Consider the following 26605-nt stretch of genomic DNA (forward strand, 5'->3'; position numbering starts at 1 on the left):
TTCGTATCTCAAATGCTCTCAATGAAAAATAGTATAGATATAAATGATAAATTATGTCCATTTCTAATACATTATCAATAAAATTGAGAATGGAAATGGGGAATGTGTCAAAGAGAAATCAACCCGACCAAATAAAAAAACAACAGCAGAAGGTCAATGTATGTTATTTAACATTATTAAAAATATTCATGTTATATATGCATGAAATCATTGCCACACCGGCCTGTAGAGAAATGAAAAAAGATTCAAGGAATTTTGAATTTCATGAACTTCATCTATTTTCAAACTGTCTCCCTCATCTCATCAATGACAGCTTTAATTACAACTCGTCTCGACTCGTAACAAATTACAGCGTAACATATTGTATAGACATTTTTATATTGACGACAAATATATATTCACCTCTCATAAAGGTTGTGTACGTGTGGTTGGATTGACGCAATACCCCACATCTTATATTCAATCTTCGTCGGCCTTAAACATGGTGATTTGTGAATATCCACTACAGCAGACATACTTTAAGATGTAATAGAAATATTTGGTCGGTTCGTTTTCGAATTGGAAATACTGATGTTTAATTATAGATATCATAAATGGCATGACTGCTGTGGAAAATAACGTCGCAAAAACAAACATGAATCTTAATTTGAAATAAATCAATTAAAACCACCGTCTTATCCAACAAATTACCGTTAAACATCTTAAAAGGTTAGTCTTTGTCAACACAATGATTCATCTTCTTAAATTTCCTGAAGCACTAAATTATACAAAGAGCCAGGAATCTTTGGAAAGCAATTTGTAGAGGAAATGGATGAGAATTACTAATACTAAATAGTTATGCATTAACGTTCACGTCGGAAATGGACCGGAATCAACGAATGGCCGCATTATCAAGTTCAAATGTTCAGTAATCTAAAACTTCAGATGTATAATTGTCAATGCATAGCGTGAGGCAAGTAGTCGAAAATAATTTCAACACGGCAACAGTTCTTTTTATAGTTCGTTTGTTAACATTGTGCACAAAAGATGAACACCAAAAAAGTTACATCTATTTTCAGTTATTCGTTACCAAATAAAATCAAACATTTTTAATCTCAGTTTAGAAAAAGGAAAGGTATTGTTTGCTATATGGGCATTTTCTCTTTCAGCCATGGCGTTGTCATTTTATTTTCAACTTATGGGTTTGAATGTTTCTTTGCTATCTGTTTGGCTTTGCCCTAACTTATTTTGTCAAGTTCTTTTTTTTTTCTTATAGCTATTTCACCTTTTCTGATCAAATATTCAAATATGCTTTGAAATGAATATAATAGTTTTGAGCGTTCTCAATGAACGAATAAATTACAACCTACGAATAAATAGTAAAAATCAGATGAAAACGGCTTGATTTTCGGCTTTGAACTAGTTTTCGGTAATAACGAGTACTCTCAGATGTTTACTTTGTGTCTTTTGTGTTTTTGCTAGTGGTTTTTGCAGATGAATTTCTCCCTTTTAAACATATTTGTATAAAAAAAATTTTGTGTTGGTACACCACTGTACAAGGTAAGGACAGGATTTGAAATTTAAATATATTTGTCATTTTGGGGGTAATTAATAGTGTTGTTTTTCTCATTGGTGGAGAAGGCAGAATGGTGACCTATGGCTTCTTATTTCAACGTCATTTGGTCTCTGATGGAGAACTTCCTTAATTGATATCATGCCATATCTTCTTTTCATAAAACCGGGTTCAATCCACCATTTTCTACATTAGAAAATGTCTGTACCAAGTCAGGAATATGACAGTTGTTATCCATTCGTTTGATGTGTTTGGACTTTTGATTTTGCCTTTTGATTTTTGATTTTCCTTTTTGAATTTTCCTGGGAGTTCAGTATTTTTGTGTTTTTACTTTTTAGAAGATAGGCGTACTAAGCAGCTAACAAAATACCGATCCAAGATTACTCAAACTGCCTGAAAGCTAGTTTGAAGCCCAATTTCAACTATGTATCCACTGATTAAAAAGGTCATAAATACACCTCAATTTTAGAAAATTGAAAAACCATTAATAGTCTTAAATTCGTTTAATTTAAAATCCGTGAGATGTTTCCCCTGGTTGTTTTCGTAAAATTAAATTATAACTTTGATAAGACGGTTACACATGCGTATTTTTTGCATTTGCTGTATAACCTGATTTGGTGGCCATCAATAGTGTGAAATGTCAGACATGTTATCAAACCACATTGAATGCCTGCAGTACATTTCTTGTCATTATCACATTTAGTTTCTCGTGGAATAAAAGTTTCAGACAGTATGAAATTGCTTTAAGTAATCTTCTACATCTTGTTTTATTTGAATTAGCGTGGAGTTAATGAAATATAATAAAAAATAAAAGGTTTCAGCCTTTGTTGGTTAATTATCTAATTTGTACAATGTTGCATGACTCAAGAAAGATTTTTAATGTCATTTACACAGCTTTAATGGTTTACCCGAGGGTTTAGGAAACGACAGCTTTTTGTGTACAATTAGACATGGATTTCTTGATTTCGATGAGATACGCTGAAACAGAATAGACGAAAATGGCATACTGAGATGTTATGTAAAAATTAGGAAAAAAATGTCATAAACTATCCAAAATAAAACTCAGGGATACCTCCAAACTGTTTAATGACTTAAAATATTATTTGCATTGGTGCTTGTCACATACATATAAGATTACTTTTCATATTTTAGTCTTTACTACACACATGAGCAATGTTTTTTTCCTATTTCTACGGAAATAAAAAGTGAAAATTGATCAGCAGTAGAGGTGATTGTCATATTATATTAATTAGACGAGAAGACCAACAAAAAACCTAATTTTTTTATTTAAGAAACTTACATTTACTCCATGACAACACAATGGAGTCGGTATATTGTCCTCTTCATGACATATAATTGTTCCTTTCCAGTGACCACGAATATGTAGTCCTACAGTTGTCAGTATTTGACCATTCACATAATCTGTCAAAAACACAAAAGATGTTATTTCATTAAGAATTAGAAGAGACATTATACATATGTAATAAAAATGCAGGATATAACAGAAATAGATAACGTGACAGTTAGTATAAGAAGCATACATCACATGGTGGTGACATAAGTATACGTTTAAGTTAACTATTGTGTTACAAAGGTTTCCATCACGTGAGGATCTAGAAGTACCACACTGATATCGAAGTTCGGTCACCGGTCAGTCAATTTAAGACTAAAAATTGTGATAGTTTTCAGCATGCAATATTTAGGAGAAAGAATAAGAATTAATTATGAATCCTGTTCACATCAAGAAAACCTGTTTTCAAAAAGGTCAAACTCACTTTGTCAGTTTAGTATAAAAAAAACAAGACATCGTAAATTTATCTGGCTTCAGCATGCAATGGAGATGAATATGCATATTATATCTGCCTCTCGACGTTTAGAATCCACCGACTTATGAAATGAATACGACTTCCCAAAAATTGTTCCATACCTCTTACAAGACAACATCACTAAACGAAACATATTGTCTCTAAATATGGGGCCTCCTTAAGTGAAAATAGAAATGACTGTACCTCCTTTTACAAATGCCATTGTATCCTTTTTACCTTTGATGATAAAAAAGGGAGCTCCTTTTGATAAAAAGTTAGCAATATCTTTTAACTTTACGTTCTGCTTTATAGATAATGTAACTAAATAATACAAGATTTGTTGACTATATTGAACGAATCTATCTTATCGAACTAGAGGTAAAGGATACCACAGCTACAGTTAAGTCAGCCTCATACCACAAAACTTTACGAAAAAAAAGATGATTTCAGCTTCCCTATTGTGAACTTTCCGTTTCTATGAAGTAAACAATCAAGCTGCGCATGCATACGAAGTATATATCTCCCGATTGATACGATATTCCCGGGCTTGTATTTCCTATCATGATTTTCTTGATAGAGGATTGCTACTCTCAATGAAGCTATAAAACCAAGAGTTCCAAATAGTGAAGTTGAAATCATCCCTTCGTAAATTTTACGGACGCCAGCACGAGTTGGTTGACCGTTATGGAATAATCGTTTCATAAATGATGTGTCGTAACTACACTACCCTTTCATTTTCACGAATGTGACCTACCGAATTAAACTATTTACCGGATTTGTAATAACATAAGCAACACGACGGGTGCCATAAATTGTATACGTCCATTGATAATTGTTGATATTCTATTGTGACTAATATTTTGGAAAGTAACAACTTTGCTTTTTCAAATTCTTATATGAGTAAATATTTTTTTTTTTGTATTTGAAATTTGTATATGAGTAAATTTTTTTTTTTTTAATTCTTATATGAGTAAATATGTCCAAGCACTGTAGTTACAAAGCCGAATACAAATAATGAGATTCTAACCTTCCCTTCATGGAATAAACAATTTCAGTGTGCAAATTGAAATTAAATCCTGCTCAATTGGCAATATGGAAGTTGCGCTCTATTACGTAAACCTATTAAAACAATGAAACTATATAGACAGATGCATTGTTTCTGGCTTTCTTTAGGAGCGAATAATTTTGTATTTGATGTATACGATATCGTATTGATTCTGAAAACCATACAAAAATTCACTTACTTTAACCATTCCTATGTTGATAATTACGCTATGGTATATATAGCTTTGCAATCTGCTTAAGGCAAACATAAAAAAAAAAACTTTTTTTTTTAATTTCATTCGTGTAATAACTTACTTGAAGGCGAATACAGGATGCATGTCATTTCACTGGCAAACGAATCACTGCTACGGGGCAGACGATCTGAAAATAATAAGAGTTCATTTGTACCTTTTTTGTTTGAGAGTTTGAGATTTATACGTAAGAAAATGTCTGCAACAAGTCAGGAATATGACATTTATTGTTCATTCGTTTGATATGATCGAGCTTTTGATTTTGCCATTTGATTTTTGACTCTCCGGAGTTTAGTATTTTTGAAATTTTACTTTTTGCTGTTATTTTGTCAATATTGTTGTGAACATTATATAAACATGGAAGATATAAACACTTTTATAATTGTCTACATCTTGTTTTATTTGTTATATCTCTTTAATGTCACAATTGCGAAGCTAATTAGTCGTTAAAAGTGTTGTGTTCTGTGAACATTTACTCTTTGCACCTTTTTAGCTCACCTGGCCCGAAGGGCCAAGTGAGCTTTTCTCATCACTTGGCGTCCGTCGTCTGTCGTCGTCCGTCGTCGTCGTCGTCGTCCGTCGTCGTCCTGCGTCCGGCGTTAACTTTTACAAAAATCTTCTCCTCTGAAACTACTGGGCCAAATTTAACCAAACTTGGCCACAATCATCCTTGAGGTATCTAGTTTGAAAATTGTGTCCGGTGAACCTGCCAACCAACCAAGATGGCCGCCATGGCTAAAAATAGAACATAGGGGTAAAATGCAGTTTTTGGCTTATAAGTCAAAAACCAAAGCATTTAGAGCAAATCTGACAGGGTGGAATTGTTTATCAGGTTAAGATCTATCTGCTTTAAAATTTTCAGATGAATCTGACATTCCGTTGTTAGGTTGCTGCCCCTGAATCGGTAATTTTAAGGAAATTTTGCTGTTTTTGGTTATTATCTTGAATATTATTATAGATAGAGAAAAACTGTAAACAGCAATAATGTTCAGCAAAGTAAGATCTACAAATAAGTCAACATGACCAAAATGGTCAGTTGACCACTGTAGGAGTTATTGCCCTTTATAGTCAATTTTTAACCATTTTTCATAAATCTTAGTTATCTTTTAGAAAAATCTTCTCCTCTGAAACTACTGGGCCAAATTAATTGAAACTTGGCCACAATCATCTTTGGGGTATCTAGTATAAAAATTGTGTCCGGTAACTCGGCCAACCAACCAAATTGGCGGCCATGGCTAAAAATAGAACATGGGGAAAAATGCAGTTTTTGGCTTATAACCCCAAAAACAAAGCATTAAGAGCAAATCTGACAGAGGTAAAATTGTTGATCAGGTCAAGATCTATCTGCCCTAGAATTTTCAGATGAATTGGATCATCGGTTGTCAGGTTGCTGGCCCTAAATTGGTAATTTTGAGGAAATTTTGCTGTTTTTTTGTTATTATCTTGAATATTATTATAGATAGAGATAAACTGTAAACAGCAATAATGTACAGTAAATTAAGAACTAAAAATAAGTCAACATGTCCAAAATAGTCAAATGACCCCCTGTGGAGTTATTGCCCTTCATAGTCATTTTTTAACAATTTTCACAAAATTTGTAGATTTTCACTAACATTTTCCACAGAAACTACTGTAATAGATAGAGATAATTGTAAGCAGCAAAAATGTTCATTAAAGTAAGATCTTCAAAAACATCACCATCACCAAAACACAATTTTGTCATGAATTCATTTGTGTACAAAAAATTGTTTAATATTAACATAGACCAAGGTGAGCGACACAGGCTCTTTAGAGCCTCTAGTTTATAATCTTCTAACAATCTTAATATCTTGTTTGTTTCGACTTACTGTTGATGTGTTTATAATTGTTAAATAATGAATAATCATGTTGTTCGTATAATGAATTACAATCAAAATTAATTATCAGAAATATCTTGAAAATTTCACGTGTGTGTCAGAATCCATCAATGTACATCGTTAAGATAAGGAATATGCTGCCAAGTACTATGATTAAAACTAAGTGCAGTAAAAGTAAAATCACACAAATTTTAAAACGGAAAATCCCTAATCTAATGACAAAATCTAAATCTCACACGCATCAATCGATGGATAACAACTGTCATATTCTTAAATTGGTAAAAAGGGTTTTTTCTTTGGTAGAAAATGGGGGATAAAACCAGGGTTTAAAGCTAGCTAAACCTCTGACTTGTATGACAGTTGCTTTAAATGTCAATTAAATTAACAACGATATGTGAAAAAAGACTTGTAAGGTGAAAATTCCAATAACAGGAATACAGCAGTCAACATTGTGTTATTATCTAAATCACTATAAAAACAAACAAATACATGAAATATGTAAAAAAAAAAAACCAAACATTTCACCATGCCACTATCACAATGACGGGATGTAAAACGTTTCGTTTTTGTAATGATTATCAAAACAAAAACAAAAATCTGAAAAATCTAATTAATTGGTCTGAATATGATATTCAGACCAATTAATTAGATTTTTCATTATGTAACAGGTATTTTTTCAAAATATAAAAAAGAAGATGTTGTATGATTGCCAATGAGAGAACTATTCACAATAGCCTGGATATTTTCATCTTAACTCAAATTTGTGTTATCAAATATTTGAATGTGGACTTCATTTTATAAGGTTCTTCAAAACATTTTCTTTGGGGGTACTGACAACATTGTGGTGTATATCTTAGTGCAACATAACTTGATGAAAAAATTGTCATGTACATTATTACTACATGAATACGTGAATACGATAACAGATTAATGCAAAAATTGAATAAGGAGAACAGAGCTGTAGTCTTTGTATAAATACATTTCCCCAAGTAAAAGTAAATAAAATTACAGAACTGATATCACATTGATAATAGGACGACGAATTTATATGAATAAATTACATATGTTGAACACAATAAATCAAATAAAATCATTATTAGGTGATAAGCGTGTCATTATACACATAAAATGTTAGATCAGGGGAAGACGAAGGACAGTATTATAAGAGAATGGAATTTTTCCTTTGAATAACATTAACGGTAGTAATATTTTTTGCATTTGTGGCACAATTCGACAATAAATGTCTCTTCGTGATGCCGGAGGCTGAAATATTCGAAAATCGTAAACATATTCAAGAGATAAAGAACTCAGTATCAACAAAAAATGAGCCAAATCTATAGCTAAAGATGGGCTAGGAAACAGAACTTTCCAAAAGAGAGACATCTTTCTTAATTTAGAGTAATTTTCAAAAAATTGTCGAACCAAATTTTATTTACACAATTTTTTTTCGTGCCAGAGCCAAAGATTTGGCTACTTGATTGCTAATATTTAGGGACTTGCAGTCCAATTAGGAGTAAATATAGTATCAGAATCAAGATAGGGTGTATTTCTGTCGGGGTGATCAGAACATAAACGTTTAGAGTTGATGTAAACTATGAGTTTGATACAAATTTCGAACACTTTACTTAACTGATTGGGGATAATTTTCTTAACTAACACCATAAATCTGACCGCATACGACATAGGCATGTCTCAATAATGAATAGCTTATTGTCCCCTGTAATTTAATATTATTGTCTTTGACAATCCTGTATTTGTTTTTGTTTTTTTTAGATTGATGAGTTTGACTGTCCCTTTGGTATTTTTCGTCCCTTCTTTAGAAAAATAATTAAACGAAGGTCAATAATATCGTTGTATGCAAAATATAACAAAACGTGCGAGCCAAAAATGTACAATATATTGTATCTAGCTTGTATTTGGCAGCAATAAATATAAAAAATATTTCATGAATGTTTGTTAACCATTTGGAAATTCTCTAAGTGTATTTAGTGTGTTTAGTCTTTTATATTCAAAATTTAGTAGGTTTCACCAATTGTAAGATATTGTTCCGATGAGTGCGACAAATATTAGAAAAGTTTACTCTTTACACCATGTATATCAAATCTGTACGCCGATATAAAAAAAGAAGATGTGGTATGATTGCCAATGAGACAACTATCCACAAAAGACCAAAATGACACAAACATTAACAACTATAGGTCACCGTTCGACCTTCAACAATGAGCAAAGCCCATACCGCATAGTCAGCTATAAAAGGCCCCGATAAGACAATGCAAAACAATTCAAACGAGAAAACTAACGGCCTCATTTATGTAAATAATGTGGCGGGGTTAAACATGTTAGCGAGATCCCAACTCTCCCCCTAACCTGGGACAGTGGTATAACAGTACAACATAAGAACAAACTATAAAAATCAGTTGGAAAGGCTTAACTCATCAAATAGACAACAACAAAAAAACAAGTGGACGTGACCGGGTACTTATACATCCCGACACAAAAAGACACAATGAACAGATCTGAGAGTACTCGCAGTTATCTGACAGCTAGTTCAAAGCCACTTACAACTAATAAAAAAATCATGCCTCTAAGACTAAACACTCAATCCGTACACATCCAACATACAATGGATTTAGTGTAAAGACGTCAAAAACAGCCAGAGAAGAACATGACCGTGTGCAATGCCAAGTTACAGGTATCGACAGATTGTAAATCCAGGAATATGTATATGTATATAACATACTAGTAATATTTAGTTAGCTTTTAATTTACTGATAACAAAATCAATATTTATACCAATAAAAACAATATTCAATGATCGTATTACAGTGTTGAATAGGTAACCTTTTAGAATAAGTTTATTTAAAGGAGCAACCAGTTTACATGGACGATGAACTTCTATAAACCTACCACTGCCTACGTATCTGACAAAACAAGGAAAGAAATCACTCTCTCTGGCATCTAAAAAACCCAGTTGTTGCAATGGTTCTGGAATCATACAATCCTTTAATAAAACTACCAACATTCTTTGTCGATAAAGACTTTTTTCTGTCAAGTTTTGTAATATTTCTCTGAATTCTTTCCAAGCGGTTTTAACATAATTTGGTGTTAACACAATAACTACTCGTTCACTGAGCATCGCAGAACATAAAGCACTTTGAAAAAAGCTTAGTTTATTTGCATTTTGAAAGTCTCCATAAGAGCACTTGTAATTATATGGTTCTGACTCAAGTTTGTTCATAATACTGCACACCCATAACTTATCTTCATTGCAGTGGGAAAAAAATACATGATATCGGTAAAGTTCGTGCAGATCCGGAGCCGACAAGGAAATGTCAAAGTCCAAACTCTCACTATATGTAATTGTGTCGTAAAACTTTGTGCCAAATCTGTAAGAATGTTCCGTGAGGGATTCGTCAATTGAACCTTTTCGCCTTAGTTCTATATCATACTGGCTATCTCTCATTAAGGAGACTTGATCTGAAAATATGGAATGCATAGACATTACAAAAGTTATGTGAATATAATTATGATATAAACAATCTATCCATTATTTACGAAAAAATAATATATATTTCATGTTATATCTGCAGTCATCAAGAATCCGATTGTTTTGTTTTTTTTAAATTTATGTAAATGTAGTTTTGTTTTTCATGTTTCCAATCGCGATAATTTGTATTCTAAAATATATCTGCAGAACGTATATTAATTGTGTTTACAAAATCTTAAAATCGTTTAATGATAATTTATAATAGCCCAAGTTGCTTTAAGCAAAAGTGAGTAAGAGTAGATATATCGTCGGGTCGATTGGATTTCAAAGATTCATTAATTTTTAGGTTTGTTATCCCTTCTTTTACTTTGCTTCAATGACTCCTTCAAATTTACTAAGAGACATTTGCAACAATAATCCAATCATAAGAATGGCTTAACGTGTCTAAGGACACTACAAATTTACATTACCGAAATTACAAGGCTTGCGTCTCTTGTAGTTAGTTGTCATGCAAAATCTTATCATTATATTGACATGTTTCTAGATCAGTGTTGAGCCCATCAAGTTTTGAACCGTTAACAGTGTACTTTACATAACAGGAGCCAAATCCCCAAAACACTTACGACTAAGATTGATCGTAAGTATACTGAATTAATCATGACGATCAAGTTTTTTGTGTGAAATCGACTCCTGTTATGTAAAGTACACTGTTTACGGTTCAAAACTTGATGGGCTAAAGGACATAAAACACGTTGCTGAAAACAAATCTGATTTAGACTATCTGGAACAAACATAGAACACGCACCTGTCGATAATTGTACTTAGAGACAACATCAGTATACAACAATATTATTGAACAAAAGCGTCGTCTCTTTTGATATATTATTACTGATTCCATCTTTTCTCGGTGGAAATATTTGTATTTCATCACTTAAATCGTCTGACTGGAAAAATATTTATATTAATCTTCATAGGAATCCACATTAATTTTCTTAAGGTTTCCTTTATTATTTTCTTCATCATTTTCTCCTATTGATCTCTTGCGAGAAATTAAAATGATCTCAGATTTCCCTAGCGATGAGTATTACTTCGGTTTTTACATTTCATGGTAACCACAACCGTTGATACGCAAAACTTCAATTAGACTTGAAGGTAACAACGTAACTAGATACATTAAGATTGAAGGTTTCTTTTTTAAACTCTTGTGAAAATAACTGAAGTTCTTAAAAAAATCGAATAAAACTTGTTAATGAAGTGGATTTTAAAAGATTCATAATAAAGTAAATGGCATTAAAACTACTTCTTTACGGATTTTATTAAGCAGTCCCTCGAAATTGCAACGACAAGAAAAAAACACGTATTCAGTATCTCTTTGAATAATAACTATATGCGTTTGATTAGCTTTTTGAAAAATATTGCAAGACGTATCGCTGTCCGGTAAGCAACCGCTCTCTCGCTCTCCAAGATTTTAAACATTGCAATAACATTGACAAAAGTATTTTTGCCTACAAAATTTTCAACGGAATATCCATTCCTTTCAGAATTTACAATCAATTCAGATTCTTTATTAACTTAGGTCCTTATGGTTCATCATTGTCTTCAAAAGTAGTTTATATTAATCGGACATATTTCAATGAAAAGTTATCTCTTAAACCTCTTTATTTCGAAGTTCATAAACGGTATTAGGATTTGCACCGAAGTACAAATGATAAGAAGGGGAATAGGAAATAAACTCATCATAGATACCAGGATTCAAATTTTATATGAACGCCAGACGCGCGTTTCGTCTACAAAAGACTCATCTGTGACGCTCACATAAAAAAATGTTAAAAAGGCTGAATAAATTACGAAGTTGAAGAGGAACGGACACTTTTACACACAGAAAAAAAATAATGTGGGAGTCATGAATATTTTATATAACTAACCATTTATTTTATTCGTAAGACTTTTGCATTGTACTCGAGAATGCTAATTTTTATCAATTTATGCTACTATGTCAATCATGGTACTTTGTGAGACTAAGACTTTCTTTCACTGCTTCATTATTATTCAAGAAAAAATTCAATGCAGACAATATGACGCCATTTTAGTTGTCTAAATCGATGACAATAGATCACGACAAAGCATTGTCATTAGCAAAAACCATGACTTTATATATGACAATTAAAGCCAAACAATAACATATTATCAGAAGTAAAAATGATTGTATAAGCGAGTATTAGACTCGGTCATTATTCCATCTCTTAAACAAGCAAACTTATGACATATAAATCAGCATGTAAATATTATGCAAAAATGAGAAATTACGATATATGAGGGACAAGTACTTAATAATTCTATATAATAAAATCTACGATTAACATTAGATCAGCGACAAGTACTATATAAATTCTACGATAAACAATATATGAGCGACAAGTACTATATGAATTCTACGATTAGCAATACATGAGATCAAACAGTGAAAGGTTTGTGATCGATTCGTGCTCTACAAAAGCCTGTATACCATAATTAAAATATTTTAACTGCGGTCGCTTATTGCATTGTCTTTTAGTTTTCCTGCATAACAACTGTTGATATTGAAATTATGGAAATGATCATGTTGCTAATGCCGTTCCTAGGAAATAAATTTGTATTTGTAGAAAACAAGTGTGATAAATGATATCAAACTTACTCGAACGAAAACTACAAGTTTTCGGATAGTAGTTTATTTTCATGGTTGAACTGAAAAATGTGTTGGTTCAATTAAACACAAATATTGCTACTCCACACAAATATTTCCAATAATTCGTAACATGAAATCAGATTTTTTCTTCACTGTTTTTTTTAAACGATTTAAAATGAAATTGTCAATATCATTGAATCAAGTTGCTTGATTAATAGATTGTTGTTAGCTTGAAGTCCAGTAACAAATAATTCGTACAAATTCAGGAAGAAAAAATAATGAACACTGATCCAACAAACTGTTGTTGCAAGGGCTGTTCAATAACCTTAACGGTACCAATTTTCCTGCACCAGATGCGCATTTCGATAATACATGTCTCATCAGTGATGCCCGTGGCCAAAATATTTAAAATCAAAAGCTTATATAAAAGATGAAGATCAACGTGCGGTGATCGTGGTACCGGTACTTTATGCCAACAAGAAACATCAGATCACTACTTTTACAGACGTTCCTACTTATTTATTATTTCCACTCAACAAAATGTCAGACAGATGAGCAAAAATTTTAATTTAACGTTGGTTTCCAGCGGATTTGAAGGTTTTGGTCTATTTCTTCATACATCCCTAACAATGTTGTGCTTATTGATGCATTTGCTGGAATTCTAGGCTATTTAGTTCATCATATCAGCTGCAATAATTGTATAGTGTATCATCAGTGCTTAATCGGTTTTGATTAGGACCAACAAACATCAAATTTGATTGGGCGCCATAGTAAATAACATTATCATCCTTTACGACAGACAAAATATCTTACATGAAAGGTACATTATCTAGTTGCCATAGGATATCATGTACTGAGTAACAACCTCAAATAAAGTCATTCATTGACAACCAAAAGTCACATTTATTGTGTAGCCTAGGATTTCGAGTCGTTAAGTGCAATGGATACGGTGTAGGCGGTGTTGCCACGATGTCACAGACACACGAATGGGTACGAATTCCGCTGAGGAAAGAACAAAAAATTATCAGGGTTTCTTTAAAGATTCATAAATATAGACATAAGAAATATGTTCAAAACGTAGTGGTATATGTTTATCTGTGTCCTAATTATCAAAGACGTTATATAATAATATAAAAATACAATGTTCTTAACATTCAAGTCTAAAAGTATGCATGGTATGCAATTTTTTGAATTTTATGAGGACTTATTTTAAAAATAATAGTCGATCAGTGCCTGGATTGATTTGATCATTTTCAGACATGAGCTGTTCCATAACATAATTTTTTTGTATCAATATAGTAGTTTAGCAGTTTTCTTTCTTTTATTACAAGTCATAAAGTTACACGGACAAAACCCGACACCTGAAATGATATTAATTTTGTCTTCTAAAGCCAGCCACGCTTCTATAATTGGTAAAAGCATTATAGTAAAACGGTCATTAGACTGGGAAAAAATAATACAATAGAAGTGTGATTTGGTTATTGGAAGCAATAATAACTGTCTACGTGCCTTTAGTAATTTGTTACACCCTTAAGGATAGTTTATCTCAAATAGCCAGTTATTTTGTTGTTCTATTTGCATAATAGTCCTATCTAATGAAAACACAGCGGTAGATTGGGGTCAAATAGGCCAGTTCAGATTGCAGTCAGAGATTGATATGAAAAAAGGACGGGTGGATAGAATTATGTTTTGATGTCAAGATGACTGATTTTAAATGCATACCAAGACAAAAACATGTTCAGATATTTTGCTTAAAAAATAAATACTATATGCATCTTATTGGTACAGAATTCCGGTTTTAACGGAACAAACATCTTCCTAAAATGTGTATGGTTCCTCCAAGGGTACACAATACATACTATTTTGTAATGTTACTTGCAAGACTTCAAGTACTGTGTATCGTGTACATTATGAATAGGGTAAACTGTATATTGGAGAGTCAGAACAGTCACTTCACAAACGTAGAAACGCTCGTTGAATTACCATGAATGATAAGCCAGAATCTCCTCTCAGAGAAAATAGGATCACTCTGGAAAAATTGAAGATACGAAAATAAAATGGGACCCACTTCAGATTATTGAACAGTTGTTGTTCATTTCACGCAACTGAATAGCTAATTCATTTTTGGATGCATACACAAATGTGTAGTATACATTCGATTGATGTGTTTGAGCCTTAGATTTTGCCATTTGTTTTAAACTTTCCATTTTGAATTTTCATCGTAGTTCGATATTTTGTAATTTCACTTTTTCATTGTGAATGCTGAATTAACGTGAATTTACGCAAATTTAAGTTTACACAGCGTGGCTCGGTTTTTAATTTGTATTGTGATCAAGAATTTTTCAAAAAAATCAACATAGATGTTTAAAATTCATTTTACATTATACTGGTGAAAGATATCTGCTATCAGCAATACTTATTCATATTTTTATTTTTTCCATTTAATTAATTTGTTGTGCAATCCGACGCCATCGTCACAAAAAACTTTGATAGTTTTTTGTGTATTATACTTCGTCATGAAATAAGGCCGACAAATGTTAGATCTGCAAAATCATTAAAATACGTTCTTCCCTCAATGAGGTTCGATCCCCTGCTTTTATAACATATGGTTATACTGCCTGCAATTTTCCCAGTGACTTAGACTACTTGGCCAACTAGACTATATAAAGAATAGCTTTCGTTAGACTCTTCGAGTTTTCGGGCTTCGCCTAGGGTTGTGACACAGTAGATTTTGGCAAGTACGGTTTTATACCTTGCAGAACAGTTGTAAATTTGTAAGTCTTAAAGGATGATTATTACTTTACTGTCTATGCGGTCACATCAATAATATTTGTTATCATATGCGTCCACCTATGAGAAAACTCAAATATACTTTGAAGGATATATTGCAATCAATTATAAAATCTGCATAAGAAATTCTAATATTGTGAAAATTCTAAAATAAAGACAGATTAGGCGGTAGTAAACTTAAACAACACAAACCAATTTTAAATTATTTTAAAAGATTCCAACAACCATCTAATACATAAACCTTATACTCGCGAAACAACTATCTATTGGAAGTAACTTTAAACTATAAAAACTTTTGAATTGGCGTGTTTGATAATTTACTATCAACGACAAAAGTATTTTTGTTTAAGTCTTTGTCAAATTTAGTTGGCATCAATGTTAGATATATTTGTATGTTTGTTTGAATTTTTAGGCAGTTGTGTGAGTTTTATGTCTGTGGTGTCTGTTTACACAGGTTGGTTGCTTGATCCCAGTTATCTCAGATGGTGCCATTAAAACAAAATACATATATGGTTTGGCGATATCTGGCCACAGCTTTTATTCATAATATGATAGATTCATATAATATATAATATATATACATGTAGATAGATATGTTGTAGATGAAATTCTAAAAAGGAATAAATGACGTCACAGAATATAACGTCACTCATGTTGGGTAAATCTAAAACATGAAACACAATCCGTGAGTGGCCCCGGCGATAACTGAATTTAAATCTATTAACTTAAATTCCATTAATATCACATTTACTGTTCATCTCTATCTCATGTTTTTCATCCATTTTGTCAATACAACGAAATTATAAACAAATATCATACAAGTGAGGAGTTAAGCTAGCTATGATACCAAATTTGATCAAAAATTTACTTAAAAAAATGCAAGTCAGGAATGTGGCAGTTGGTTTTCACTATCCGTTGGTTGATAACGTCTAATTTTGTCAGTTTTTATAAAGTTTCAATTTTGGAAACAATCTTGTAGTTCGGTTTATTTGTTAAACTTGTTTGCATCTATTAGTGATATAACAATAGGCATAGAGACCAACACCAAACAAATATCAATACAGAAAATGCAATTCAATTTTAAATGTTCTTTTGTATGACGAAAAGAACAGCTACAACTAAGAAAATACGCCATAATTCCGTTTAAAAACATATAAAAGAGGGACGAAAGATACCAAAGGGACAGTCAAACTCATTTATCTAAAACAAACTGACAACGCCATGGCTAAAAATGAAAAAAGACAAACAGAAAAACAATAGTTCACATGACACAACATAGAAAACTAAAGAATATAACTCTTACTTAAAGGGAGCTAAAGGTACTTTCGTAAATTATAAATATCTCAGCCTTAGTAAATCCTAAATTGTTACTTTTCTTCCATATAGTATAAATCAGAAGATGTGGTATGATTGCCAATGATACAACTATCCACAAAAGACCAACATGACAAAAACATTAACAGCTATACGTCACCGTACGGCCTTCAACAATGAGCACAGCCCATACCGCATAGTCGGCTATAAAAGGCCCCGATAAGACAATGTAAAACAATTCAAACGAGAAACTAACGGCCTTATTTATGTAAAAAAAATGAACGAAAAACAAATATGTAACACATAAACAAACGACAACCACTGAATTACTGGCTCCTGTCTTGGGACAGGCACATACATATTAGCGGGATCCCAACCCTCCACCTAACCTGGGACAGTGGCATAACAGAACAACATAAGAACGAACTATAAAAATCAGTTGAAAAAAGGCTTAACTCATCAGATAGACAAAAAATACAAGTGGACGTGGCCGGGTACTTATACATCGATTCCTTTGAGTTAATGAAACACGAAAGCGCATAACCTACTGTGATTTTTTTAATAAAGTTTTAATACAGATGAAAATAAAATGAACGCAATATTTTAATTGTGTTCAAGGATGTGAATAATTACAGATCAAAAAGTAACATTTCAGAGCATCAAAACAGAAATAGGCATAAACAGTAAGGTCGAGATTACAAAAGATAAACGCCTGATGAAGCTACGTCCTTATGTTTAGTACAGTTAGATGATAAAAACTGGAAAACTGACAACCAAAATTTTAGAACTCAAAATGCCTGTACCAAGTCAGGAATATGACATTTGTTATCCATTGGTTTGATGTGTTTGAGCTTTTGATTTAACCATTTGACTATGGACTTTCAATTTTGAATTTTTCTCGGAGTTCCGTATTTTGTGATATCAATTTTTTGCACATCATTCATGATATTAAGATGTTTACTATCCCGAGGGCTTAACTTGGTTAAACCCAGAAAGGGGGAAGTAATTTTGACAGTATTCTGATTCGAAGCATATGTTTTCAACAAAAGAAAATGTTTATTTGAAAGTACTATTATGTAAACTGAATAAAAACCAGGGCAAACTGGGCATACCATAACTTTTCTATATGTATAAAACATCAAGACAAAATAAGGACCGTACAAAAACCCAATTCCTATGATATGAAACTAGACCGATAAACTACAGAAAAAACTTCGTTTCGCGTACAGAGTCAGGAATATGAAAGTTGTTATCCATTCGTTTGATGTGTTTGAGCTTTTGATTTTGCCATTTGATTAGGGACTTTCATTTTTAAATTTTTCTTAGATTTCAGCATGATTGTAATTTAACTTTTTCTTATCTTTCCCAACTAAGAATAGTTTATGTATTTACGTATAACTGTGATTATGTAACTGGTTGAAAGCTTATCAATAGAGCATTGATTCCATTTTAATGACTAGGATGGTAAAGGCAATGATGTGTTCTGTAACGATGATAACCGTCTGAGAGTCGCTCCGTTAGAATGCAAATACAGTGAATGGTGTTTATACTGACATCTCTGACAGATAATGTAAACTGTCTAATGATTTTTACGATCAACATGTTCCTTTCTAAGTTAATCAATGATTGGAGAAAACAGTTTGAAACTGTGTTGGCACTAAATTGGACAGCTCAGAACAACCATGGGACAGATGTTTTGTATACAAAGAAAGAAGAAATAAAAGATGGCATTTTTTAATTGGGACTCAAAGATACAACACAAATATGTCATCGACTAATGGTATTTGTTTTTCCCTGTTCAAAACAAGTAAATAGGTATATTGTAAATCGTTTTTCCTTCCGTCTTTAATATTTATTATATATAGTGTCTTCTTTATTTGTTGTGTGAATGCTTTTTCGCCTTTTAAGAGGGTGTAGAATATTTACTTTGGTAACATGTTTGTGTTCGTTTTTAACTTATGTCTATGAATGTAAGGTTCCTATATAACTTTTACCCTGACGCTGTGAAGAGGTTCAATAGGGTACAGATTTCATGTCAAACAATCGGATGATATTTATTTATACGGCTTTCAGTTTAAACCGAATGATATTTATGGCGGACAAAGTTTGAAGTAAAGGGGCTTTCGCTTTCACAAACTTAAATAGCGTGGCCAACCTGATGCTCCTGAAATAATAAAATGAAATCAGGAGAACGTACGGTGCGTCATAGAATGGATCTTAAAGGGCTATTGATAGAGAAGCCATTTCTACAAACGGTAACTTAGTATAACTGCAATGAGTACATATTTTTCATTCAACGGGAATAAATTTATTGTTAACAAAGGTTTTTCACATTTTTTCATTTTTTCGAGCGTGAAATATGTTGTCAGTTTAACATGTTTTCACCATGAAATTATAAAAAAGCAAGACGTAACCAACAATTTGAAAACTTTAAGGAAGTTTAAAAAAAACTTAAATTTTACAGTTAACTGAATACTATTAAATATTAAAATTCATTATTGGTAAAAACCAAATTAATTCGAAATTTTATAGAGCCTTTTCTTAATTAAAGCATTGTTTCAAGTGAAGAAAAATACAACTTTGCATGCAAACACATTAAGATAAATGAATCAATTTTGTTGCGATAAATAATTAAGTTTATTATTGATCTTAAACTTGTCTTATACAAAATATGCATGAAGTATTGAACTATTTATGTTGCGAAAACATTTGACAAAAAAATCATACTGAAATCCAAACAATGGCAAATGAATGAAAAAGAGGGAATAGTGATGGACGTGCATGCGAAATCAATGTCATATAAGGCTAAACCTTTCTTCTAATGAAATATTCATTAAATAAATATATAGTGACAACCTTATATAAATGGTACTCAATATTACATATTTTAACACTTTAAACGATTGGAAATTCAAATTTTACTATTTTGCTAACCCATTTCTTTTCTTCTATTTTGTGCATAGGTATATGGATATGTAGTAACCATCATGACAATTAAATAACAATAATAAATGAATAATGAATTTCTTAATTTTGTTATCAGATTAATTCCAACACTTAATACGGTAAAGGTATTTCTTCCCAAATAAGTGTATGGAATTTTTCAAAGGATACAAAAATACTCAATATTATATAATACAACTGATATATAAAAAAATACACCTACCTTCTGCCATAATTAGTTGATTTTGTGTATCCAGATGTGTCTATTGATTCTATTACATTTCTTTAAAATTCCGTCTATGGTATTGTAGTATTGACAAATCACAACTCTGCAACTATCCATCATTCCGAATCTTGGGCATTAATTATTGACGAAGATATATGCCAAAATGTTATTAAAATCACAGAACTGGAAGCAAAATATGAAAACATGAAATTAGTCTTTTTTGCAATATGATGTATAAGTTTCCTGGGAGTTCTACAAAGCACTTTTGGTATTGGTTTACAGATATATGTTGTTAATTTAGTAATGTATACCAGAAGGTTTACGACTAATGTCAAATGTCATTGATTTTCCGTATCTCATACCACTGGCTCATCATACGGGCATGATAATTGTAAAAAATTACATCAATTATAAACTTTATTATGCCTTACGACTACATATCTATGAGTTACATTAGGACGGTCTCTTACGTGACTTGTCTCCAGGTGAACTGATAACAAACAGAATTTGTAGATGTTTCTTTTAACCATCAAATTATACGAAAAAGAAGCGTCTCAGTATATTTGAAAATATTGCAAACAAGAAAATTGCGGAATGGTAATATAAATAGGTTAAAAATCAAACTCTGGAACTTTGTAAATTTGTCGTCCATCCGTTTCACTTTTATGCGAATCTTATCCCCTTAAAGACATGCCCAGTTTGAACCCAACATACAAGATATAGATTTTATCTAGAACAGTTAAAAGGGACGTATAACTACAAATCAAATGGATGGCAATTATTGCGCAAATAACCCTACATTGGTTTTCCAAATAGATATTTGGGTAAATCACATTTGAATAGTTTGGTCCGAAGGCACTTACATAATCCAGATAAAGTTTACCCCCCCCCCCCACCAAAAAAAAGGATGTGCAAACTATCATTTGAAAAATTTAATTGTTCATTTTTATTTATTATTTTTTTCATAAAAAAACTGCCTTCTTGGTTGTTAAAGGGATTTACTTTATGGTTTATTATATTGGTAAACAGGTACCATGCACAGATAAGAAAAAGTTTATTTTTTTTACCGGATGCATCTTTTCAATCTTAAAGTCTGTATTAATAGAAGGTATATGAATTCATCATTTACGAAATCATTTGCACTTGTTTAAGACAAGCCATTGGTCGTATATGTATTGTATTATTTTCCATTTGAAAAAAAAACCCTGAAAGCCATAGATTTGAAAACAACAAAAATTTGCCATAGATTACAAAATTAAAAATCTTGCCATAGATCAGGATTGTAAAAAATCTGTCATAAATTTGGATGACGACGTTACATTTGCCATAGATTAGGAATCTGTCATAGATTTTGAACCCTACCTATATACTTAATATAATACTGTCCCAAGTTAGGAGCCTCTGGTCTTTGTTAGTCTTTTATGATTTTTGATTTTGATTTTTTTTAATACTTTTCGGAGTTTTGTATGACGTCCATTATCACTGTAATAGTATACATTTTTGTTTAGGGGATCAGCTGAGGCACGCATAAGTGTGCGGGATGTTCTCGCTGTATTAAAGGCCCATTGGTGGCCTTTAGCTGTTATCTGCTTTTTGGTTGGGTTGTTGTCTCTTTGACACATTCCCCATTTCCATTCTTAATTTTATCTTATTTCGATCATATGTATATTTACGGAAACGGCAAATATTTGCCTTCACCTAGAGCGCTAAGATCCAAAAGAATTGCCGTATGTGTCCAATTAGAATAGAAATATTTCATGGAAACTTGAATTTATATTGATTTTACAATGAGTTTGCCCTTTATGTCGATAGTTTACACATCGCTGTCGCTCGTGGTTATTTATCCAGCATAAAGGGCCAGCCCATGGTAAAATCATTAAAAATCAAGCCACCATGAATTATTTCTTACCCTACAATGAGATAAATTAGAATTGGACTAGTGAAAGTTATTTCAGCAACTTTACCCTTTTTCACTTGTTAGTTTAAAATATAGCCATTTTTTGGACCTACAAATTTCACCTGGAACAATTAAAATTATCGAAAAAGTAAAATCACAAAAATAATGAAAATTCAAAAAGGAAAGTCCGTATTCAAATGGCAAAATTAAAATTTCAAACACATCAAACGAACAACTATCATTTTGGACTGTGAAGAAGCATATTCTTATGTAGGAAATGTTGATTAAACCTGTGAAATATTAATATTTGAGACGATGCATTTGAATAAAAGGAGATATGTTATTTACATCAATGAGAACAACTCAACAACGCATTTGATATAAGTTTCTTAAACATTGTACAATAACCAAATGAGTTATTTAAGAAAAAAATCATAAAAAGGATGTGTTACAGATGTAAATACGAAATGTTCCATAGTAAGTAATTGAATAAAGTTTTAAACGACAAATAAAATAACACAATTAAAATCAAGGTCGAATTTTAATAAGATTTAACAACAATCTTTGCCCTTATGTCCGCCTAATAGTTATTGATTTCACTTCTTGGAACAAAGCAACACGGAATAATCAAATTTATTTCTCATTACAAACCATGAACAAATTGTTGACGTTCTTTACGAAAAAGCAATACAGAAAATACTAATATGCTTTGGTTTTTAATTGGTTAAAATATTGAAATTGGGAAATAACAGCATGAATCTAGTTTACAATATATGGAATTGAAAATACAGAAATAGAATATCAATTTATGAAAAAAAACAAGAACGTGCCGAAAATGTGTGAATCTGTGAAAACTGAAGACACTGAATGGTGTAATGGGAAAATTGTTTTCATTCATAATAATTGTCTTTATCCGTTGAAATTATAATCATGATTGATCTCACTATGGCAGCATCAACTGGAGCAAAATTGGAAAGTTAAGTGTTATTTTATGTTTCTCTGCATTCTAAAAACAATAAAAAAAATCATGAAAATAAAACATTAAGTGTGATGCTACATGTAAGTTAAAATTTGTATGTTTGGCTAAAAAGAAGTTCCAAAACTATTGTATCACTACCTGTTGTTTTGATGACATTGTCGATGTTTCCTCGAATCACATTTTGAAAACATTTTTTTTTAAATAGAAAAAAAGAGTAAAATCACAAAAATACTGAATCCGAGGAAAATTCTAAATGGAAAATCCCTAATCAAATGGCAATGATAAAACACATCAAACGAATGTACAACAACTGTCATATTCCTGACTTGGTACAGGCATTTTCAAATGTAGAAAATGGTGGATTGAACCTGGTTTTATAGCGCTAAACCTCTCACTTGTATGACAGTCGCATCATATTCCGTTATATTTACAACGATGGGTGAACAAAACAGACATAATCGGTAAAATAATCAAAATATAGTTACAGCAGTCATCACTGTGTAAGGCCAATTATACGTTCATTCTTCCAATGGAACACGGATCATTTGATAAAATCGATAACGGAAATGATTCAGGAAAAGTTATGTAAACAAAAGGAAAGAAATTTTTAACAAAGATCTGTATGTGTATTCACAATATTTGTTATATATAATTGTGAAATTAACTGTAAACTTAGTAAATTGTTACAGCAAATATGAAATAAAGATAGTGTTACGTTAAAAAAAGATATACCTTCATTTTAAAAAATGCGTCAATGCTTCAATGATTCGGAAAACGTGTGTTTCGTACAGGCCGACAAAGAAGCCTGCAATGAGTGTTGGTATGTCGTAAAGTTCAAACAAATGAAATTATTATTCCTTTTACATTCAATACCACAAGTTGACGATGAGTCAAATGTGATAATAATCAGTCCCTTTGTCCACATTTTATGAATCTTATGTATTAACCCCTGAACTACACAGAAATGTTTCAGTTCATTCCATCTCGGTGTTACGTAAATGTTTTCTTCTGATCTTTTTATTCATTTTCTTAACTACTATTTAAAAGTTACAATCAAATTGTTTAATAAAGCATATGAAAAGAATGGAATTGATATCTTTGAACAGGGGAAAACTCTTTGAATGCTTTATATAAATAACGTATTTTAATTGTCTTTTCATTTCACTTGACTTTTCGGATCTTTTCTACAGTACACGTCAACAGAATCTTACAAAATATAGTTTTCTTAATTAAATAATATGGTCCATCGAAACAACTTTTTTCAAATATTAAAGCTGCATCTCATATACATTTGTCCCCTGTTAAAGGTACTTATTTATAGTATACTCACTAAAACTGTGGAATCAGTGAGATATGTTTAAAGCAACTTTGATGAACTAACACAAGTTAGTAATTTTATTCTTGATCTCTGTACATTTCGGCAAGATAAAAATAAATCAACCAGTTGTCAGTACATATGTTTTATTTATATGAGCACCAAATTGTACCTCTTGAATATCATCTGTTTAATTGTATTACGAATTTGACAAAATTCAATCAAGATCCGTCTTGACTCCATTTGATAAACATTGATGATATTTTTGCTTGAATAACCAAGAATTCTCTAGTTATATTGCAGAATTTCCGCCAAGTGAATTGGTTTAATAGATTTAGTAATTTGAGCAGCTTTATTTGTCCTTTTCTTGAATGTAATCTATTTTTTTGGCTTATGGCGGACTATACGGTGTTGACTTTTCTCACTGATGAAGACCATATTGTTAACGTACTCGTTAACCTATAGTTGGTTACATCTACGTAATTTGGACTGTGTGGTGGATAGCACTAAGTCTCATTGACAATCATACTACATCTCTTTCTTTTTCTAGCTATCAAACTATTTACACTTATAGTCCTACAGTGGAGATCACTTCTAACCTCTCATTAGAACTGTCAGAATAATCGGTCATAAAACTGTTCTAAACTGTCCTAGACTAGTTCTACCTAGAAAGTAGAACTGCCCTAGGTAGAACTGTCAAAATCAGTTCTATGTTGAACTGACCAAATCAGTTCTAGGTTGGACTGACCAAATCAGTTCTATGTTGAACTGACCAAATCAGTCTAGGTTGGACTGACCAAATCAGTTCTAGGTAGAACTGACCAAAACAGTTTACGGTAGCACTGTCAGGATCAGTTCTAGGGTAGAACTATATCAACCTGTTCTAGGGTAGAACTATATCAACCTGTTCTAGGTAGAACTGTCCAAATCAGTTCTAGTCGTTAAACTGTCAGTAGAATTGACTAAATCAGCTCTAATCGTAGAAATGTCAGCAGAACTGTCTCATTTGTATGACATAACAAATCAAAGACTGTAAAAATGGTCCTATTTGATAAATAATAAATTATGGTTGTTTAGATAGGGACAAACTTTTGATTATCAAAAACTCCACGGCGAAGTACTCGTACTTTTTTGCAAGAGCCCTTAAAAGAGCCCGATGAATGGCAGTTTCCCTACACCAGGATTTGAATTTATCGTTGTACAACCCATGGATGACAATTCATGGGGTTGGTACTTTCAAAAAATGTAACTGGTACAGATATTTGGTCACTTGGTATACTCCAAAAGCTACAAAAATAGAAAAAGAACTACTGAAGCTATTGTGGAAATAAATATGCAAGAGTTATTAAAAGATTCTGGTAAACAAACACTAGCATAATATTAGTATCGTCGAACGCATTTACGCCCAAATATTGAAAGAGTAATTCAAATGCGAAAAGGCGAGAATGCGTGATAAATGAATACGTCCACACAATTTCAGTATTCAAATGGACGATTTCTAAGCCAAAATTATTCTAAAGTAAATATTTGGTTAATTATTTGATTTGACACCAAAGTAGGGAAATCATCAGACAATTAAACTAAAATGACATGAAATATTTCGAAGATAGTGGTATACAGAACTCTACTTACAATGCTGACAATGCCGCATTTTATGTTACAAACACTTTTAAAACTGATCATCAATTTTATGTACTCTAAGTATTGAAAAGTTGGCGTATTAATGCACTTTAAAAACGTAAAATAAAATCCTTTCACATAATCGTTGATTTAACTTTTCGAAGAATCTAAATTGCAAGCTAGATGATGCTATAAGTGCTGGACAATGAAAACAAATATATTCCATTTCTCAAACAATGCTTTTACTCCGATTTAAAACAAAAACCAACTTCAAAACTTAATACATTTAAACAAATATTTACACACTATTGCAAACATTGTAAACAAAACTGTGTATGCAGTTTTGGTTATTAAGTTTAAAATAGAGTTATATTTCTTTTCATATAAACGCATTATACATTAACCTTTTTCAATCTACATATTTTATGTAAAAACTGATGAAGCTATTTACTGTCAAAAAGGGATTTATTACGTTTTTCCTCCTTCCTGCCACACAAAAGCGGGTAGAGGTTGGAGCGGTCTTCTTCTGCAATACATAGGAATTAAACTAACCCTCTGTTAAGATAATTCTTTTTAAAACATACATTTGTTTGCTCCGTGTTAGTTTGGGGAGTTTGGTCACTCAATTTCTTATAGAAATATATATAAAGAAATACCTAAAACAATTGTTCGTTTAAGATTCTGACACCAAAGCTTTCAAAAGGCGTGTATTTTCAAAATCTATAAAGAAGTTTGACAAATTTAAGGCATTGCTTGATCCTAAGAAACCTTACAACATTCAACATCTCAGAAATGATCAACCTCATCCTAGTTCCCACCTTCACCAAAAATTAACAAAAATTGCGCGCACACTTATAATTG

At 31.8% G+C, this 26605-nt stretch overlaps 1 protein-coding gene across 1 annotated transcript in view; it reads right to left on the reverse strand.

The window, feature by feature from the left end:
• The window catches only part of LOC134711341 (uncharacterized), a 32639-nt gene extending 12327 nt beyond the window's left edge, over positions 1-20312 (reverse strand). The window contains exons 1-4 of the mRNA XM_063571890.1: positions 19931-20312; positions 9416-9985; positions 4717-4782; positions 2853-2974 (exon numbers count right to left, since the gene is read on the reverse strand). Of these exons, the coding sequence (XP_063427960.1) occupies positions 2853-2974; positions 4717-4782; positions 9416-9985; positions 19931-19940 (768 nt within the window). The 5' untranslated portion in view covers positions 19941-20312. The remainder of the gene's footprint in view (positions 1-2852; positions 2975-4716; positions 4783-9415; positions 9986-19930) is intronic.
• Between the last annotated feature and the right edge of the window lie 6293 nt (positions 20313-26605).

The sequence above is a fragment of the Mytilus trossulus genome, chromosome 1 (genome assembly GCF_036588685.1).
Source record: "Mytilus trossulus isolate FHL-02 chromosome 1, PNRI_Mtr1.1.1.hap1, whole genome shotgun sequence".
NCBI lineage: Eukaryota > Metazoa > Mollusca > Bivalvia > Mytilida > Mytilidae > Mytilus > Mytilus trossulus.